Source organism: Heptranchias perlo, chromosome 25 (assembly GCF_035084215.1).
Source record: "Heptranchias perlo isolate sHepPer1 chromosome 25, sHepPer1.hap1, whole genome shotgun sequence".
Classification (NCBI taxonomy): Eukaryota; Metazoa; Chordata; class Chondrichthyes; order Hexanchiformes; family Hexanchidae; genus Heptranchias; species Heptranchias perlo.
In genome coordinates this window covers 40,407,251-40,420,817 of record NC_090349.1, presented here as the reverse complement: position 1 = coordinate 40,420,817, position 13,567 = coordinate 40,407,251, and the positions used below count along the sequence as shown (strand labels likewise).

At 39.6% G+C, this 13,567-nt stretch overlaps 1 protein-coding gene across 1 annotated transcript in view; it reads left to right on the top strand.

Annotated features, from left to right (window-relative positions):
• The window catches only part of LOC137342254 (phosphatidylinositol 4-kinase alpha-like), a 124,182-nt gene that overhangs the window by 30,094 nt on the left and 80,521 nt on the right, over positions 1-13,567 (top strand). The window contains exons 12-18 of the mRNA XM_068006094.1: positions 1,155-1,255; positions 3,451-3,580; positions 3,992-4,115; positions 5,755-5,850; positions 7,514-7,697; positions 9,082-9,185; positions 10,414-10,582. Of these exons, the coding sequence (XP_067862195.1) occupies positions 1,155-1,255; positions 3,451-3,580; positions 3,992-4,115; positions 5,755-5,850; positions 7,514-7,697; positions 9,082-9,185; positions 10,414-10,582 (908 nt within the window). The remainder of the gene's footprint in view (positions 1-1,154; positions 1,256-3,450; positions 3,581-3,991; positions 4,116-5,754; positions 5,851-7,513; positions 7,698-9,081; positions 9,186-10,413; positions 10,583-13,567) is intronic.

The window sequence follows — 13,567 nt, the reverse complement described above, 5'->3', positions numbered from 1 at the left end:
ATCCGTGCTGGCTTTCATTTATTAATCCACACTTGTCCAAGTGACTATTAATTTTGTCCCAGATTATTGTTTCTAAAAGCTTCCCCACCACAAGGTTGAACTGACTTGCCTGTAGTTGCCGAGTTTATCCTTTCACCCTTTTTTGAACAAGGGTGTAACATTTGCAATTCTCCAGTCCTCTGCTATCACCCCCCCAGTCCTCTGGCACCACAGATCTATTCTATCTGCCACTTTCCAGCAGGGATTGTTGGATAAGCATCAGCAGGAGGGAAATCCTGGCTGATATTTTTTTCGTAGTGAATATTGACACAGTGGTGTCAGCCAATGAGTTGGAGGCAGGGCTGGACCTGAGAGTCTCCAAACTTGTGACCGAAACTACAGCAAACAGAGTCTCCCGATTACAGCAGGATTATTTCTCCAGCAAAATGCAGTGAGTGGAGGATAGTTACAAAATACAAATGATGTGTGTAAAATCAATCCCAGCCACTTACAGCAGTGCGGTCTCCAGGCTTGATTGAGGGGGCAGTAACCCAATCATCTCCATTCTGGCCAGGACATGTGGTGTCACTGTATACAGACGTTTTTTGTTTCTGCCAGAGATGCTGCGGCCGATTGGAACACTTTGCTGCTGCCTCGGCTGAGATCAGCTAACTCGGCACAATCCAGTGATCGAACATGACTCGGCACCACAGCATTCAGTGCAGTTACCAACCGAGTCATTGAGGAGCAGTTGGTAGTTATGACTTTTGACCTGAATTTAACATGAAAGAGAATATTTTGATTTATTGGCACCATCTTCCTTTTTGATGGGACGGGTTGAATTCCACTTCTCTATAGGCTTACTGAAGATTTATTTTACATGAAATTATAAAAGTAGTATCTTTTAATTTGTGTAACTTTTATATTGATTTAGTGAACAATTTGCTGATATCCTAAGATATAACAGGACTGTTTGTGAACAATTGTTTGGTTATTTATTTTTATTTTAAAGGTACAGATTTTTCAATGCAATTTATGGATTCTGTAATACTTGTGATGAGTATAAAACTATGATAGTAACATGCAGTAAAATACATGTCTTTAGTTACAATAGTGTGAAAAAGAGCAAATTCTGTTTCTTCAGATGTTTGTTTTGTTGAATTCTTTTAATGAAGGTGCGGAAAATCTCTGCTCAAAGCTTTCAGAGAAGTTGCAGTCCAAGACTTCAAGTAAAATCATTCTGTCCCACATGCCCCTACTGATTTGCTGCTTGCAGGTATGTATAAATTTTAAAAAATTAATATAAAGGATTTATATTTTTCGCTGTGCTTTCCTGTTAAGTGCCAGCTGGTAGCACTCTCACACCTAAAATCAAAAGGTGTTGGGGTCAAGCCCCCACGCCAGGGATTGGAGCACCTAATCTAGGCTGACACTTCACTGCAGTACTGAGGGAGAGATCCACTGTTGGAAGTGCTGCCTTTTGGATGCGACGTTAAACCGAGGCCCCGTTTCCCTGTAAAAGATCCAATAGCACTTTTTTCGAAGAAAAAGGAGTTCTCCCTGTGTCCTGGTCAACAATTATTCTTCAACCAACACTACCAAAACAGATTAGCTGGTCATTTATCTTGTTGCTGTTTGTGGGATCTTGCTGTGCAAATTGGTTGCAGTATTTGCCAACAGAAGCAACAGTGATTGCACTTCAAAAGTAGCTCATTGACTTTGGGATATGAAAGGCATTGTATAACTACAAATTATTTTTTGTATAAATACAAATTTTTCCTTTTCTACTACTCGTCTGTCTTCCTGTTTCAATTGAGGGTGGGGATGGAAATTTTATCCTAAATCTGCCACCAGCAGTCTCCGATTGGTTAATGGGAGGTGAATTTATATTTTTCTCTCTGGGTGAAATTGACAATTACCTGACTTTCCCGATGTGCAGTGGGAACCCTGGCCATCTTTTCTCCTCCCTAGCCTAGAAACCAGTTGTAATGTCCCATCTACTGACCTGGTTGAGATCAGTGAACTCAACCGACCATGAATCAAACGTGGGAATTTTGGCTGTCTTTGGATTAGCGCTGTACCAGGCAATTATTTACCCACTCAGCCATCCAGAGAGTCTGAAAGTGATTTATTAATTCATCATAAGATTGGTGCCACTTCCTGAAAAATATACATTCAGCCCTCTTAGTCTCCTTCCCTACAAGCCTCCCCCCCCCCCCCCCCCACTGCTGCCCCATGTTCCTAAGTCTCTGGCCTCTGCTGCATCCTCTCTTCCCTTCCCCCTCACCATTGCCAGCTGTGCCTTCAGCCACCTAGGCCCCACGCTCTGGAATTTCGTCCCTGAATCTCTCCTTGTTTCCGCCTCCCTCTCCTCCCATAACACTCTCCTTAAAACCCACCTCTTTGACCAAGCTTTTGGCCAACCCTCCTATTATCTTTTTCTTTGGCTCTGCATCTGTTTTTCAATTGCGCTTCTGTGAAGCGCTTTGGGGTGTTTTTCTATGTTAAAGTCACTACATAAATGCAAGTTATTGAAGAATAAAGTTCAGCTCATCTACATTGCATTTTATCAGTATCACAATTATGTTAATTGTGCAACTGATAATCTAATGACTAAAAACATTTTTCCTTGTTTTCTTTTAAAAGTGTGCTAGTTTCACTCTTTGTTTCAACATAAGCCTTTAAAATATATTCGTCAAGCTCTTGTAGTGGTGCACATGGGGAGTCAGGACAAGTGAAGTGGGGATAGAGAGTGGCTGATATCTGGACCAGGGCGTATAAATATAATTCAGTCCCCATTTTGAAGTCATACATTCTGTCTTTATTTTTATATAATACTCTGATTTGATAACTATAGTTAAATAGCAAATATTATGGTAATTTGGGAAGCAGATAAATAGAGTTGGTTGGAATATGAGTTTCTCTGCAGTACATTTGAGGAGCAAAGAGATGAAAAACTGGGGCACTACAGTGCAACCACTGGTGGGAGGGTATAATTACAATATGACAAGTTTACATAGTCAGTTTCCATTATAAATGTGAATAGGAATTTATAATGTGAAATGTGGATACACAAATATAATAATGTGACAACAGGAAGTAAGGTTTTGTAGACCGTAAGGGTGTATAGCTGCAAGATTTTTAATATAAGTGATACTACACTACACCCATAGGCACTGCCAAAGTGATCACACAAAAACATATTTTGCTGTTTTAACATGTTTAATGAATTGGCAGTGTGATAACCTTCCAATGCACTTGTTTTTAATGTGGTGTAAACAATTTTTAGAGAATGTAGTTTTAACTGAAAATTACATAGACTTCAGAAGCAGAAGCTTGAAGGGCAATCAATTTTTAAATGGTTTACTTTGCCTTTGAAGTTTTTTGCTTGCTGGAACCACCACACATTTGTGTGCATGTTTAGTGTTGCTTGCATTTTGCATTTCAAAGTATTTTCTTTCATCTGACCAGGGTCTGGGACATTTGTGTGAGCGATTCCCTGTCGCAGTTCATTCTGTCACAACATCGCTAAGAGATTTTTTGGTGATCCCTTCGCCAGTACTTGTCAAGGTGTACAAATACCACAGTCAGTATAATTCAGGTAACTGGATACTTAACACACTGCAGCTATAATCTGTTGCAAATTTGTGGAATGTTATAATGGCCTTCATAAACAAAGTACCTCAACGAGAAAATATTTCAACAAGGAAATTATTTTCATTGCCAGAAACATTTAGTGAAAACAGAGGGAAAAGGCCAGCCTAGAATGTCCTAAGCAACATGCAGTATGTAGTGGTGAAAATTGGTTCTTCATTTTGTTATACTCTATAATTTGGGATGAATATTTAAATACAGCAGACATTTTATTTGATGTTTAAGAATACAGAATTGCTATAAAAGGCACAGAAGGTTTGCTGAATAATGTACATGATCCATACTCCATTTCCTAAGAGACTTTTATACAATAATCTGTTAGTATTGTCTATAACAATGCACTTTTGTTCTTCTAAAGGTGGTACTGACATTAAGATAAGTGTAACAAATGAGCACTCAGAGGCAACAGTGTTACCCTCTAAGAAAAACCAGCCATCTATGTATGAACAGCTGAGGGACATTGCTATAGACAACATCTGCAGGTAAGAAAAACCCACGCCATCTATGCAGGAACGTTACTATAAAAAGAAAGAAAGAACTTGCATTTATATACCACCTATTATATCCATAGGATGTTCTAAAGTGTGTCACAACCAAGGAATTACATTTGCAATGTAGTCATTATGATGTAGGCAAGCACAACAGCCAATTTGCACTTACAGCATAAACAGCAGTGAAATGAATAATCAGTTAATCTGTTTTTGGTGGTGTTGGTTGAGAGGGAATGTTGGCCGGGACACTAGGAGAATTCCTCTTTGAATAATGACATGGGATTCTTTACGTCCACCTGACCAGATAAGGCCTCACTTTAATGTCTGATCCAAAGGATGACACCTCCAACAATGCAGCACTCCCTCAATACTGCACTGAAATAGCCACCTAAATTATGTGCCCAAGCCCTGGAGTGGGGCTTGAACCCACAGCTTTCTGATTCAGATACAAGAATGCTGCCAGCTGAGTCAAACTGACATTTGGATAACAAATTAGACAACATATTCCGTTCCCTATCTTAGCCCCGCCTCCATATCATTCTGCAACCTCTCTCCTATTTACTCCTCAGCACACATCAGGCATATCTCTTCTGAGACCCATCTCCTGCTCCCTTGATCCCCCTCCCCACCCAGCTCCTGTCCAACTATGTCCTCATCCCACTGCTAACTAAGATTGTAAATGGCTCCCTTAGCACAAACGGTTTCCTTCTGCGTCAAAACCACAGTCATTGACCCCTTCCTCAAAAAAAAATTACCTCAGTCCTTCTGCCCTCTCCAATTACAACCCATATCTAACCTCCCTTTCCTCACCCAAGTTTTTGAATGTGTCATCTCCAACTAGTTTTGTGTTCAACTCTCCCAAAACTTTTTTTGATTCCCTTCAGTCTGGCTTCTGCCCAGCCAACAGGATCAAGACCATCCTAGTCAAAACTACCAGTGACATCTTCTGTGCCTGCTACTGTGGCATGCTGTCCCTCTTTGTCCTCCTTAATCTCTTTGCTGTCAACCACTCCTTTCTCTGCCACCACCTTTCCTTCAAGGAAGGAAAAATAAAGTTGCAAGATGAGTTACTGGATAGGAATTTTGAACTAGGAGATTAAAGGGAAAAAAAATGAACTTGCATTTATGTAGTGCCTTTCACAACCTCAGGATGTCCCAAAGCATTTCGCAGCCAGTTAAATACTTTTGAAGTGTAGTCCTTGTTCTTATGTAAGCAAACGCAGCCACCAATTTGCATACAACAATGTCCCACAAACAGCAGTGAGATAATTTGTGAAGATAATCTGTATTTTTCTTTTAGTTGTGTTGGTGGTGGGATAAACTTTTAGCCACAACACCGGGAGGGCTCCCCTGCTCTTCTTCAACTTGTGCAATGGGATGGGAGGGCAGACTGGGCCTTAGTTTAACGTCTTATCTGAAAGATGGCACCTCTGACAGTGCGGCACTCTTGAGTTTAAACCTCAGTCTCGACTGGTACACTTGGATTTCTAATGGGAGTGAGGCTTGGGTGCTGTCTTTGGAAAGATTCACAGTTCTTTATACTTGTGAGGTTAGCTGTGTTAGTGTTAATTTTGGGGGCCAGATTAAAAAAGTGTTGTTGCTATGCTTACACTATTATTTTGCTGGTTAGGTGCCTTAAGGCAGGATCAGTTGCAGACCCAGTGATTGTGGAAGCATTCTTGGCCAGTCTATCCAATCGTCTGTACATATCCCAAGAGAATGATAAGTGAGTAACAACAAACTTCTTCTAATCTATTGTTCCAGTTATGGGCTAAACCATTAGATATGCCTTTTTTCATCTACATCTAGCTCAAAATCTGGAAACAAGTGGGTGCATATAGGCCACAAAAGTCCATTTATGAATACTGTCTGCAAATATACTTCATGAAAAAATATTTCTAGTGAAGCAAATCTCTCTAAATGTTTTTCTTTGAAGGGAAAATTTTATCAAGATTTTACAATGGTTGATATAGAACTTAACTCATTCTCTCCATGATAGATATATATATTTTTAAAAACATGCTTACTTGAATTTTCAGTATTAGAACAGGGATGTTATGTTTGGGTAACATGTTTGGTGTTGATATGGAAAATTCAGTGACTTAGAGAAAATTCCATTCTGACAGGTTGAGGAAATTCTGGCATCAACTGCAAGACCTACATAACTTTGTCTTTCTTTATTTTTACCTTTGTGTGTTTGAATCAATAGTACAACTGTGATTATCTGTTATAATGGAGGGACTTCTCCTGCCCAGCGGGTAATTGAAATTGGCAGATAATCGAGACGCCTGGCATCCCTGCTCCAACTGGTTTCATGAATGCACCCTATCTGCCCTAACCTGTAGTTGTCCCAGCTATGGATTAAAGAGCTGCACCAAATCCCCGACTAGACTCGAAGTTGCAGTTTAGTGTAGAAATGAACCTAAAAGACCCAATGCAAAGTGGCAATCCAATAGTTAAAAGACACGACTCTTTCAGAACTGAATCCCCCTCAATCTGATCTGAAGTTACAGCTGAGCAGTTACAAGATTTGACCTGACCTCAAGCCCTGACTCCTGCTCGTTTGGGTTATGGATAGTTGCAAACCAAAATAATTGGAGGGTGAATAATTTTTTTAAAATTTGTTCACGGGATGTTGGAGACGTTGGCAAGGTTGCATTTGTTGCCCTTCCTGATTGACCCAGAGAAGGCAGTGAGCTGCCTTCTTGAAACACTGCCGTTCTTGTGGTGATGTCGCTCCTACTGTATTTCAAATATTAGATATTAACCTCTGCATTCTATAAATATGCCTTGCCACAAGAACCTACACAATCCCAATTAGATTATAGGATTGTTTAAACATTTATCCCATGTGCTGCCTCTTGTATATTGTCTCTTGTATACTAGTGGAATTTCATGTCAAATAGCTGATGGTTATCGCCTTGGTAGATTAAGTGAATGTTAATTTTGCAGCTTGTGATTCAATAGTCAAATTTCATTTTACTGCCTTTTCTGGTTCCTTAGTTAATCTGTCTGACCTGAACTTGACTGTAAACACTTGTTTTTTTAAAGAGATTTTTATCTTGTGACCCTCTCCTGTTTCTGAACTGGTGTGAACACAAGTGTAATTAAAGAGGATCAGTGCAGAAAAATATTACATTGTGGCAAGAGGCTGTGGTTTCTGTAGATGTGCAAGGCATGTCCTGCTACTTCTTAGGGGCTTAACTACGAAAGTTTATTTGTGTAGAATTTTTTGCTGTAAGTGAGTGGTAATTTGAGTACGATGTTTTTTTTTCATTCAGTTAACTAAGTGAATTTGAACATTAGAATTTTATTATGACTGAGTCACTATTAATAAGTTGAAGCATGTTCAGTTTCTTCTTGGATTTATTTCGTGTTTTCTGCCTCAGGGATGCCCATCTGATTCCTGATCACACAATCCGTTCCCTCGGCCACATTGCTGTGGCATTGAGGGACACTCCAAAGGTGATGCAACCAATTCTGCAAATCCTGCAGCAGAAGTTCTGCCAGCCTCCATCCCAGCTAGATGTTCTTATTATCGATCAGCTGGGCTGCATGGTCATCACTGGGAATGTAAGTGAAATGGAGTGATTTGTCACAATAATTTGTACTGTAGCATAGTTATTAACAAATGAAGTCAAACAACCAGTGGAGGTGGTTTTCAAAATTAGCCTAGGCACTAGTTGAAGGTTGAAGTCTCTTGACATTCAGCGGTGTGGAGACCTAGGGGGTAATTTTCAACGTCAGCATCTGGGCGGTAAGTTATCAGAGCGGATCGATGGGAATAAAAAAGGGGCGGTTTCTTTAAGACGTGGATAATCCGCTCTGCCAATGTACTGCCCAGGCGGTGAAGTTGGAAATGCCCCCTCCCGCCCCCCCCCCCCCCCATCCTAATGTCAAATCCTCTCCTCAAAAAATAGATGGCTTTCTCTGACTGGTTTGTTCTACAAAATAATAAGGAAAAATGCATTCCAATAGTCTCACTGTGAGCCTATGACTGTTGTTACATAGAACTGCCCTAAATTATGGTAGCCTATGTTTGGAGAGAACCAAAATCTATCTACAAAAAATTGAGTCTGTCCATCTGTTGCTTTCCTACAATCTGATTGGACTTTTTGCAGAAGACAAAATGTTTTGTGATCTGAGTGGTCCATTAGTTGAAAGAAAGAACTTGGATTTATACAGTGCCTTTCACATCCTTGAAGTTCCAAAGCTTCACAAGGAGTTAATTACTACCTGAAGTGGAGTCACTGATGTTTTGTGGACAAATTTTTGAAGCCCCATTTTCTGCAATCTGATTCGTCCAACAGCTGAAGCTAGCAATGATGTCCTGTCTTCGACATTCTGATTGGTCTGCTAGCTGAATGTGAAGTAGTAATTTTTGTTCTCAATAACTAAAGGATGAATTATAAAAGTACTGCTGCACAAATATTTCTAACAGCAAATTAAAAAAATGATTTGTTTTATTTAATTTTCCTATAATTTTTCCAATATTCAACTTCTTCATCTCCCAAAAAACGTCTTTTTGTTGTTTAACGATTTCATCAGGTGAGATGGTGGCTTCTCATCTGCACCGTGCTTAACATATTGGGTGATAGTATCTGCAGCCCTCTTCATCAAACAGTATGTTTACAGTTTTCAATACAGTCAAGAGATCAATGCTGATTCGTTTCCATATGTATCGATTATTTGTTGCTTAATCCTTGTTCCTTAACCTAGTTTTACTTGTGCTTATTGACCGTTGTCCAAGAGAATAAGTTGGGGAGAGTCCATGAGCAGTGTAAATTGTATGTAGTTGGTTGGAAGGGAGCCAACATGTTTATCTTTCACATTCTTGACTTCAGTACTGTTCCTAGAGTTCCATATCTGGGCAATATTTCAGTTTAGGAACACTGAAATAAAGTATTTACTTTGGGAGACAGCAACAGGCTGACAAACTCTTGTTGCATTTTTACAGCAATATATTTACCAAGAAGTGTGGAACCTCTTTCAACAAATCAGTGTGAAAGCCAGTTCAGTTGTTTACTCAGCAACTAAAGATCACAAAGATCATGGCTACAGGTAGGGTTTGTGAAATATTGCTGCAAACATTGTGCAAAAAGTATTTTTTTTCCCATTTCATTCAGCTTGTCCTGTTGAGATTTTTAAAAAATCAATGGAAAGTTATAGCATACACCGTTAAATCTGAGAGTCTTCAATTTTAGCCACTTAGACTAAAACTTGGGAAAAGCTGAATTAACCTAAGCATCCAAACAGCCTATTTGTTGGCCAGTTTTTCTCCTCTCTTTAGGGCCTTGTGTCTTTCCCCATTCCCTGCCAAAAGATGGTGGACAGGTGACCTGCATCTGTATTTTTTGCCCCAAACATTCTTGAGCCAAGACCACCACCTCCCCCTGGCAAACTACCGGGAAGTACTGTCCTCTGCTCAGCACTTTATCCCGATGGTGTGCTGGAGATTGGAAACTCAGTGTTAGAAAATTGCAGAGCCATGTTTTTGTTATTTGTTCTTGGGACGTGGGCGACATTGGCAAGGCCACATTTATTGCCCATCCCTAGTTGCCCTGAGAAGGTGGTGGTGGGCCTTCCCTTTGAACTGCTTGTGGTGATGATGCTACAACAATGATGTTTGGTAGGGAATTCCAAGATATTGACCCAGCGATGATGAAGGAACAACGATATACGTCCAAGCCAGGACGACATGTGACTTGAAGGCGACGGAGTTCCCACAACATTGGTGTTCTTGTCCTTCTCGATGGTAGAGGTCAAAATAGCCCTGGTCCTACCACTTTGTTCAACAGTGACTAAGCCCATGGGCCATGAGTCCTGTGAATTGTGCCCCCGAAGCCCTGGCAACTTGTTCTATATTCACTTAATAGTTCTTAATTGTTGGTTTGTTCTGTTTGAATGTTGTGGGCTTAGAGATTTGGAAAAGACTGTTCTTGGTGCTGTTGCCTCATTGGTGGATAAATTCTAAATCAGAGCAACAAAACCTGTTAGTATCGGCAATTTGCGATCTATGCTTCATGTTGAAATGTACATGTAATGTTAATATATTGCACCTGTTTCTGTAATAGAAACGTAGCGATTTCACCATAGAACAGGGTCATTTGCCCCACTACATTCTGAATGGCCTCCTTCTCTCCTGTGATTTCTGTAATTCATTGACTTCAGTGTATAACTTGCTATGAGAAGCAACATTTTTCAAAAACACTTTATAAAATGTGTATATAATTGGGCTAATGAATATGATGTTTTCATGTAAATTGTCCTGACTGTTTGTTTGTTTTAGGCACTGTTCCCTGGCAGTTATCAATGCCCTCGCCAACATAGCGGCTAACCTGCAGGGGGAGCAACTAGTGGATGAACTTCTAGTCAATTTGCTCGAGCTTTTTGTACAGCTGGGTTTAGAAGGGAAAAGAGCCAGTGAAAGAGCGAGTGAAAAAGGTCCCGCTTTAAAGGTAAGCAGCAGGCTGCACCTCCCACAGAAATGGCTCCATTTAGAATAGTTATGGAAGATATCCTCGCACGATCTTTAAAGGCAGTTATTTGTACGTTTGTGTTAGAAAGCATTTTGTAACTAAGTTAAAGGGCATGTGCTTTGCTTTTAAAGGAGATATCAAAATGATCACTTGGATTGGCCTTTGGAATATCCCTGACAGTTATGATAATGTTGGAAACTTTATGATGTCTCATGTAGTCAGTAAAGTCTGGATTTGGCAGTGTGTGGGTGTTTATATACCTAGGCAAGACAACATTTTTGAGGTCTCTTGAGTTCCTTCTTTAGATAGCTGGAATTTTTAATCTTGCCAATGCAACAGGCTGCAGCATCATTCCCCTCTCCTTCTCCTACAAGAACTGTATCCAGTTCTAAGGACTCTGTACACTACTTTCCTTATACAACTTTACACCACAATAATTCAAGATGAGTTGATCGGTATGCAAAAATTGGAAGTTCTATTTATTTGTTGCCTTCGCTAAAACCAGTTTCTGTGTTTATTACAATTTAAAGCTTACGAAGATTAGAGAACGCTATGGTGTAGCTTTTGAAGTTGAAAACTGTTTCAGTTCATTCTTTCTATGACCATCCTACTAAATTTGAAAACTTAAGAAGTAGAAATCATCTTGTCAAACTTTTATTGGTTCTCTTTTGGGCTCCATTTCACAGAACAGGATGCAAGAACAATGATTTGAATGATTGATTAAAATATTTTTGCTATTAATTCTAAATTGCTTGACCTGACTCAGCGATTATATATCCAGTACTAATAATATGAAGTATTATTGCAACTGATGAATCATTAATCTATTTACTTAGTTAGCAACAAGATACGTGTCTTGCCACTGGTTGATGTCAGACTTTGTTCCTAAAATGTTGATGGTTTTTCTCAAAAGTCAAATTAAAAGAAAAGACATGTTTATCGTTTATCCTTGTCACAGTTCTCAGAAACGTACCAAATTGCTTCGCAATGAAATGATTCTTACGTAGGCACGTGCATCAGATAATTTCTCAGTTTAACGTCTCATCTGAAAGATGGTACCTTTGACAATGCAGTACTCCCTCAGTGCTGACTAAAATGTTAACCTGGATTATGTGCTCAAGTCCACGGCTGGGCTTGAACCCGCAATCAACCGACTCAGAATGCAATCAACTAAGCTAAACTGACATTTGATTAAGCTGTTTGAATGGAGAATACACATCCCACCTTCCACCCTCCGTAAACTTGAGCTCATCCAAAACTCTGCTGCCCATATCCGAGCTCACACCAAGTCCCGTTCACCCATCAACCCTGTGCTCTCTGACCTACATTGGCTCCCGGTCCGGCAACACCTCGATTTTTAAAATTCTCATCCTTGTTTTCAAATCTCTCTATTGCCTCGCCCCCTCCCTATCTCTGTAACCTCCTCCAGTCCTTCAATCCTCTGAGATCTCTGCTTCAAATCTGACCTCTTGCACATCCCCGATTTTAATCGCTCCACCATTGGAGGCTGTGCCTTTAGCTGCCTAGGCCCTAAGCTCTGGAATTCCCTCCCTAAACCTCTCCGCCTCTCTAACTCTCTCTCCTCCTTTAAGTCGATCCTTAAAACCTATCTCTGACCAAGCTTTTGGTCACCTGTCCTGATATCTCCTTATGTGGCTCGGTGTCAATTTTTCTCTGATAATGCTCCCGAGAAGCGTCTTGGGATGTTTTACCACATTAAAGGCGCTATATAAATGCAAGTTGTTGTTGCAAACCCAGGATCATGTTCCATGTTGAGTAACAAATGCTCGAGAGGCTCGGCATTGTGAGGAGAATGAATATTACTAATTTGGTCCTGTTGCTGTAACGCGGTGGTAATAATGGCTGCCTTTGAGTCAATTTGCATCACTTACTGTATTAATGTACAGTTGGAATGTGACACAGTACAAGTCTGCTGTACTAAACTGACGATAAACCATGTTGATTTTGTCATGATAAAAATAAATGTTAACAGACCCACTCTCTAAACAGTGAATGAAATAACTGATTTTGTTCAAAGTTTAAGATTCCAGGTTAATAATTAGCATCATGGCACTAAGTTCATCCATGGTGGGTTGGTTTTTTAAGTTTGCAAATGTTTTTATCTGATTTTACAGAAAAATGTTTTTCTTTGTTTTTTCTCAGAAAGTGGTAAGAATTTGAAATCCAAGATACAAGAAAAATCGCAATGTTGGAAATCTAAAATAAAAACAAAATGCTGGAAATTCATAGTGGGACAGTTAGCATCTAAAATAGTAAAGATAATAAACAGGTTAATGTTTTTGGATTTAACTCTTCGATATTTGAAAATCTTTTCCCTCCTAGTTGAAGGGTTAGGTCTAAGGCCTAGAAATTATGGCAACAGAAGAGCATATTGTATACATGTATTTTTAATAAAGGGAATCATCCACTTCCCACACCTCAGTAAAAGTAATCCAAACAAGTAACTAATGGACTTTAAACTATTTTCTTGTACTTTTTTGCCCCAGATAAAGCTGCTTTGTTTTTGAAACATAAATCCACAAAATAGTTTTTTTTCTTCTGTGCTAAGTGTAATGCAGCTAGTAAATTATCTGATGCCACAGTCCAGCTGATCATGAACATGGAATCTTACCATTTTGCTTCGACATAAGATTTCAACATCCACATACCCTTCCAATCAGAGAACTACAGCAATGCCTGCCTAACTTGACTGACTGTTGCTCCCTAAACATCTGGATCATGACTTTGTCCTTCCTAGATACATGCAAATGAATCTTTAAAAATAAACTGATCTTCCTACAGCTTGCATTGATTGCTATTTGCACTGTTTCTACCAGCAAGGAATCCAAGCATTTCTCTCAATTATTGTATTTGTCCATTTTTGGCATTCACCTGCATACCAACATTAACTGCACTTTAAAGCAATTCATTGTGAAGCACTTCAGAACACCCTGTGAGAAATGA